At 42.1% G+C, this 7,345-nt stretch overlaps 1 protein-coding gene across 2 annotated transcripts in view; it reads right to left on the reverse strand.

Moving 5' to 3' along the window:
- POGLUT2 (protein O-glucosyltransferase 2) overlaps nt 1-7,122 on the reverse strand; it is a 232,493-nt gene extending 225,371 nt beyond the window's left edge. For both annotated transcript variants that reach the window (XM_065740951.1, XM_065740952.1), the window contains exons 1-8: nt 6,720-7,122; nt 4,858-5,063; nt 4,219-4,424; nt 3,402-3,479; nt 1,983-2,155; nt 1,507-1,744; nt 716-925; nt 200-289 (exon numbers count right to left, since the gene is read on the reverse strand). In XM_065740951.1, the coding sequence (XP_065597023.1) occupies nt 200-289; nt 716-925; nt 1,507-1,744; nt 1,983-2,155; nt 3,402-3,479; nt 4,219-4,424; nt 4,858-5,063; nt 6,720-6,898 (1,380 nt within the window). In that variant the 5' untranslated portion in view covers nt 6,899-7,122. The remainder of the gene's footprint in view (nt 1-199; nt 290-715; nt 926-1,506; nt 1,745-1,982; nt 2,156-3,401; nt 3,480-4,218; nt 4,425-4,857; nt 5,064-6,719) is intronic.
- Between the last annotated feature and the right edge of the window lie 223 nt (nt 7,123-7,345).

The following is a 7,345-nucleotide window of genomic DNA, read 5'->3' on the forward strand; positions in this document are numbered from 1 at the left end:
CACACCACCAGCATAGTCTTGGAGAACTTGACGGGAGACAACTGCAAACAATGTTTACATGCCAACTGGAATTCTGAATTGTTGCTGCATGCTTCGTGGCTTCAAGTACTGGATTGGCCAACTTCAAACAGCTGTGTTGTGTGAATTCTGTTTCAGGGATTTCTATTTTTGAAGTAGTAGCAGTGAAAAGTACACTAACCTGGAAAAGCTTGAAATAGTAGCAAAAGATGTGATCTCCCATGAGATTGTTTCTTGCAAATTCTTGTCCAGATTTTGCAATCTTTTTTGCCTGTCAAAGATAAAAGGTTTTTTAACAATGTAAAAACTGTTATTTCAGGGTGCTAATATTGATTCCAGAGTCATGTACAGTATCAATAGTTTAGGATAATTTATTGTTTATATTTGTCTGATGTTTAAAAGTCCCTGCTTGAATTGTCAACAAAATGATGAATGTAACTGTCTTACTGATAAACGGAAAGGATCAGGAATTTGTGCATTCCTTATAAGTAAGGCAGTCTCCAAAATTCAATGTAATTTCCAAACTAAGTGCAGTATTACGTATCTTTAAAAAGTGCTTTTATTTGTGCAGTCGATGATGCTCATTCTGATGTCATTTCAGAAGGAGACAGTAAGTTAAAAAAAAAAAAAGAAAAGAAATGCACTTCCTTTATTTTGTCAAGAAACATTGCTGAGTACTTCTGAATGTGTATTTTACCTCGTCATCATGCTCTTTCGCCCACTGGAGTTTTTCGAGTAGATCACTCAGGTCACTTTTAAATGGAATATAGTGTTTCCATGGCTGCAGCTCATTATAAAAATGCTCATAGTAGATGGAGTCCTGCTTTAGCACTACACTGTTTCCTGCTAGTAGATAAGGCAATCTATATGCTGCCACTGTGCCATCAATATTAATTTGGTATTTATACTGAAAAAAAAATGACCAGAGATTATTAACAGACAAGGTGCAAGTAACTTGGTTAGAATGTATTACTGCGAGGGCACTGATATTTCTGACTTGCCCATACTGGGAAATGTAGGATTGGCAAGGCAAGCACCAGTTTTTAAGTAGCTTTTGTTATTTAGTTGGGAATTCATCACAGTGCAGGGTACACAGAGATGCCCTCTTCATCAGTTAAGTTCTCCGGAACTCTTATTCGCTCATCCTCGGATGTGAGGGTAGAGGTGCCACTTCATCCACTGATTTTCCCACTATGTTAGTTATGTTAGTAGTCCTGATCGCTGAATCAGGAGAAAGAAATAAAAAGGAACTTGGAGTTATTAGGTTACAAAAGGTTCCAAAGAACCTTCAGATGCAAATCAAATATCATTAATCTCAATCTTAAGAGCTACACAGCAGTTCATCCCAGTGCAGGGATGCCTATTCACACTTGGCAATGGCGTTGTTATGAAAAACTAAAATCATTTTATTGTAAGTAATATATACAAAGTTATCTGACAATGGGAAACGCTAAGAACCTAATTCTACGAAAATGATGAGTGGCTTACCTTAAAAAAATCAAAAAATGAAATGTGCTTGACAATGGGGCCATAAAGGCTTTCATCGTGTTTAAAAAAGAAGAAGTTTGTGAAAGCAGCATCTATAATCTCCGGATATTTTCTACTGAGCTTTACAAGTTCAAGTCTCTCTTTGCGGCTGTCACGTCCTCTCCAGAACGCTGTGGTGTTCTTGTCTTCCCAGGAAGGGCCAGTGTTGGCTTGAACTGACATCATATCCAGACTGACCCTGAAGGAGAAAGAAAAGATTTAACAGTGATGCCCCCTGAATGTTTTTATATGTGATTTTAATTTATTTAAGCGCAGTTACTTGAAATAACTAATGCTAAGGTACTGATGACGTAGCTATTGACTACGTGCAATGCGCCAACAGCTCGATGAATAAATAAAACAATTAATTTACCGAGAATATCTTTTTGGAAGATCATGCACTGTGAACTTTGTGAACAACCGAAAAGATTTCTTACCGTCCCATAGTCTCCAAAACCGAATCTGTTAAGTCATATGTTGGCATGACAATATCCTTTGACTCACTAGAACCACACCATGAGAAGATAGGGTGCAAGTTCTGTGGAGGTTTCTTTTTCTCCAGAGGCCAATCCCCCAAGTTAACAAAGAATTCTACATCTGGCATTTTCACCTTGACAGAAGTAAAGGAGGTACAAATTCTCTAATTAAAATATGCATACACATGTAAAAATCGAACTAAAACCCACTGCTGACTCCCCACCACATATAAATATCTCAAAACATTTCTTCTCAAAAAACATCCTTGAAGATATCTTCCTCTAATGATTTAGCAAAGACAACCAAAAATTCTAAAGACAAAGACCCAAAACAATAATTCCTGTCTTCAGTACACACGGGCAGAAGAGGTTTTGCACACCTTCATTTCAAAGGGGGGGTTGGCTGCACTTTCTGGTCTTCAGCACTTAACTTCATTAGTACAGTGCCATCTAACGGTTATAACAGGCACAGAAAGGCTATACGTTATATTTTAATTGCATCGTAGAATCATTGAATCTTCAGTCAACCAACACTATCAAATCCTTCTCCTCAGGGCTGCCCTCAAGCCATTCTCCACCCAACCTGTATCTGTGCTTGGGATTAACCCCAGCCAGGTGCAGGACCTTCCACTTGGCCTCACTGAACGTCACGAGGTTGGCATGGGCCCACCTCTCAAGCCTGTCCACATCTCTCTGGATAGCATCCCTTCCCTCTAGGTGTCAGCTGCATCACTCAGCTTGGCTAATTCTGAGTACATAGAAAAAATTACATTTATTTCATTTATTTAGTCTGTTAATGTGTATATTTGTCATAGAATAAAATCATACAACTTGACAGAAATATACTTGATTTTTGGATTATAAACCCAAGTTGTTCTACACCAATTGCCTTATCTTTCAAGATGCTTTTTGTGTTTATCACTTCTGAACACATTTTTAATGATTCTTTTTAGGTGAACAGCTCCATACTTTAGTAGTTCCTGTCTCTTTCTTTAAAGACAAGTGCTTTGTCATTTTACAGTAAAAAAGAATAGACATTGCTCAACTCTAACATCTTAATATTGCTGTTCCTACCCACATTTCTGTGTGTTGAAACTTCAGCTCTGCTATATTCTGTTACTATGTACACAAATCCTTTTTTTTTTTCCAGATATTTCCTAGAAAAGTGTGCAGTGCTTTTTGTTTGGGAGTTTCCTCACATGCCACTAATGAGCTTTTGGTGCTTTCCAACTTATAGGAAAAATGATCTGATCTTTCCATTATCAAGAAAATAAGAGCTTTTTAACAGAAGCAGCAACAAACTATACTGAAGTATATTTGTTAAGCAAAAGTCTAATAAATCAGAACATGTAGAGTAACGGATTGTATCGATATACTCACTTTTCTTGTCAGAGAAAGAAGTATAGCATCCATGAAAATTCTGAAGCCAACATGTTCCCCATATGTCTTTATATAAACCTGAAAATAACCCAAATATTTTACTGCTGTGGTGTCTTCACATCAGAGAATGGCTGACACAATTTACAGCTCTTATTAAAACTTAGTAACTAGTCAGACTGTATGGTTTACATATTTATTGATCAGCTGGGACGCTTTACAAATCTCCCTCTTGATGGGAAAGGAGTGGGGCGGAAGACAAGTTTTGCTTGTTTTTGTAGACATTTTAGATCTGCCTGTGGAAACAGAAACTGGTTGCTGGTTTCTATTCTATTCTATTGTTCTCACTTCCATATCAAACTACTGAAGTAAGCACAGTATTATTACAGAGAATTGTAGCTCTGATCTCAATTGCGCTAAGTTGTATTTCTTCACCTCAGAGTTATGCACAATGTAGCTCACTGATGGATGACCACAATGCTCCACAGCAGTATTATGGACAACAGAAAACTGAACTACTATTTAAGAGACTTAGTTCTGTTTCCAATACTCACAGTGATTGCTCAAAAAGTAATGTGCCTTCACTGTGCTTCAATTGCTTTAGTTGTAACATGGACAAAAAGCATTTTACAAAGCAGAACAGATATACACAGCTCATATACAAACTGCAAAGAATTCAGTTCCAAGGACAGAGAAGCCAGCAAAATAAGTTTTTTAAAGAACATGTAACAAGAGGCCTTTCAGCTGGAAACATCCCAGAAGCCTAATTGTGTCTTGCCACCAAATCCCCACACGCACTTTAGACCAACCCATACTGTACCTCATTGTCTTTGATGGTGTAATGACACAAGCTCTGTCTTTGTCCAAACCTCTGTGGGATTTCTATTGCAATCTTATCTGGATCAACAACTGGAAAATTTGCTAGGTCTCTCTGAATCTGTGGAAAGTCCTGAGGACAGTTCATGTCTTCCAGCCATGTAGTGCTCTCCTCCTGAGGGCAGTCACAGTTTTCATGGTAAACTGGTCCTGTTAGGAACACATTTAACATTTTTTTTTCAGTAAGTCACAGTATAAAACCACAGAGACCAGAAAAGAGAGTCAGACACTGGGCATTAATACTTTAGGACCAAACCTTCAGGAACTCTAAACAGACATGGGCTGCCAGGGTTTTTTTTTCACTACAATGGAGTCATGCCTAGCTACACCAGCTTCTGTGTAAACCCTTCACACATACTTGCTTGGAATTAGATTCACCGCACTTATTCCTTTTTACTAAAGTGAATAGCACACATAGGACACATACAAAGTCCATAATTCCAATGGGATTTGATAGTCCTCAACATTTCTGGAGAAGTGCTGAGGTAATGCAGAATTCTGCACTAATTCTTGAAAACATCCCAGGAGAGAGTTTCTGAGACAAAGCCACAATATGAAATCTGTGCACAGCGCTGCTTCTTACCTCTTAAAATATATGGAGACTTTGCAACATGTTTATCTTTGATTTTGACTTCTATCTTCAGGCTTTTGTAGCTGGCATACATCCTATATCTCACAATGAAGGAACCATCTTTCCTGTCCAATACTTGCACTCCAACCCGAGTGAACTGTTCATCAGGAGCAGTGATCCTCACCTGGAATGCATTTTCACCTGGTGATGAAGTGAACCTACCAAGAGAAAAAGTGAGAGCTTAAATAAGCTGTAAACAGACAACAGTTCTCTTTAGTTTTATCCATTTTTTCTCAAGTTGTTGGGTTTCCAGTGACTTCATTGAATAGCACAATATCTTTATCAACACATCCTAATGTTCACAAAGTAGGCACGATTTTCCAGAAGATAACTTTCTCAGGTGACCTCAGATGAGTCACGCTCTTAGAAATACTAGGCATCAAAACACTTCCACTCAGATATTCATGAACATATCTTGAAAATTACTGGGTGTTCTACATGTTGAACAGTGCTGGAAATTGTCTTTGCTTTGATTACTTGGGAAGAGTACCTTTAAAAATCCAGTGGAGAGTGGAGCTTTTGGTTAGTAACAGCTCAAGTGTAAAATGAGAAGGAAGAAGGCACAGAAATGAATGGATTTTGGTGGATATATGAAATGTACATATATATCTCAGAACAAGCTTCATTTTACCAGCTTAACAGTACTGTTTTTTGTTACATACTTAGAAACAGAATAATTCCAGTTTACTTCCTTTTCCAGATATTACTTAGAGAAGTAAAGAATGAAGTTAAAACTTTTAATGAAGTTTGCAATCCTTAATCTTTATGGAAGCTTGTGCATGGAAAAAAGGGATATCACAAATGCTGGTGTTTTGGTAGGGAAAAAAGTACTGTAGAAGAACCAAATGATTCAATTATATACTTCTCCAGACCTACAAGAGAGCTGCCAGTTCAACTGAGCATATCTGCTGCCCAAGATAAGTTGAATTGGCAGCTGCCAGACTTGCATGTATCACCTAATCTGGACAACCTGGTTGCAGCATTCTGAGCTCCTCTCCAGCTTGTGAGGTCAAGATTTACTTCCTGCAGAGAGCTGCAGAAGAGGTGTGGAGAACCTTGTCACGTCCCAGTACTGGGCTGAAATGTGGCTGAGGCATCCCTCTGGACCTAGGAAATGAGAAGCCTTCCCTAACCTTGGAGCAGTCACTATGGGATCAGAGTAACGTGGAGTCCATCCCTTCAAGGATACCTGGATAAAGCCACACAGCCCTAATTAGGAAATAAATGAGAAAGTATGCTGACGAAAGGGAAAGCCACATGGTTCCACACTAGGTTTACCTATTTAATTGCCATGAATTACAGAATTGTTTGAGTTGGAGGGACTCTTATAGGCCAGCTAGTCCGAATTGCCAGCAATGAACAAGGACACCTAGATCAGGCTGCTCACAGCCCTGCTCACCTCGAAATGTCTCCAAGGACAGGGCATCCACCACCACCATCAAGTTACCTAATGGGTTACAGCGTACACCCTACATGATCCGGAGCCTCCCTGTTAAACACTCGTATTTCTAACAGTGAAAACAAGCAGGACACTCACATAGCTGTACTGTAGATTAAATAGCCCAGTTAGTGTTATGTATGAGACGAAGCTGATTAACTCATAAACTGCTGCCTGGACCAGCGTTTCACCGTTCAACATTTTAGGCTCTTTCATCTCATCCCATTGCTGGTATCTGATGCCTGCGAACAGCTCAAGAAGCTGCTTAGCTCGGGGAAGGTCACTCCGCCACACACCTGCGAGGTAACGAAGCAACTTTTCCACCGATCTCTCGGTTTTCCTCCCATGGGCGAAGAGCAAAGTCTGCCACGCTTACCTCTGCCCCTCGCTGTCCACGGCCTGCAGGTAGAAGTAGCGCGCGGGGAGCACGGCCTCAGCGCGCAGCCCGGGCCCCCATACGGCGCTGCGCTCGGCGCTCAGCCGGCCCCCGGCGCCCGCGGCAGCGCCCAGCGCGAGGACCCCCAGCGCCACGCACCACCGCCAAATGCTGCACATTTACAGCCGCAGCCGCGCCGCCGAGGAGCCGGGGGAGCGCAGCGGGGCGGGGAAGCAGCCGGCAAGGACGGGATCCTCGTTCTTCCCTCAGCGCCGCACCGGGGCGTTCTGCCTTCGGCGCGGCCGCATGGGGCGGGGAGGGAGCGGGACGCGCGGAGCCTGGTCCCCGTGAGGGGGGCTGCTGGCGGCCGGCTCTGCTTAGCGCGGCATCCCGCACGGAGGGAACGGACGGAGAGGAGCGGACTTCCCGGCGCGGCGCTGCTGGGAGATGTAGTCCTGCGTTGGCCGTCCGAGCCGCGATGGCCCCGAGCAGACCCGCAGCGCCCCGAGCGGATGAGCTCCTGTGCTGCGACCGACCCCGGCGGAACGAGGCACGGAGAACCGGCTCCGACCGCGTTACGAAGTGTCCCAGTGTTTGTGCTGTTTACGACTGTGGTGTGAGAATTG

This window comes from Cyrtonyx montezumae, unplaced genomic scaffold (genome assembly GCF_038088225.1).
Source record: "Cyrtonyx montezumae isolate F1298 unplaced genomic scaffold, pur_monq_1.0 scaffold_3, whole genome shotgun sequence".
Lineage (NCBI taxonomy): Eukaryota > Metazoa > Chordata > Aves > Galliformes > Odontophoridae > Cyrtonyx > Cyrtonyx montezumae.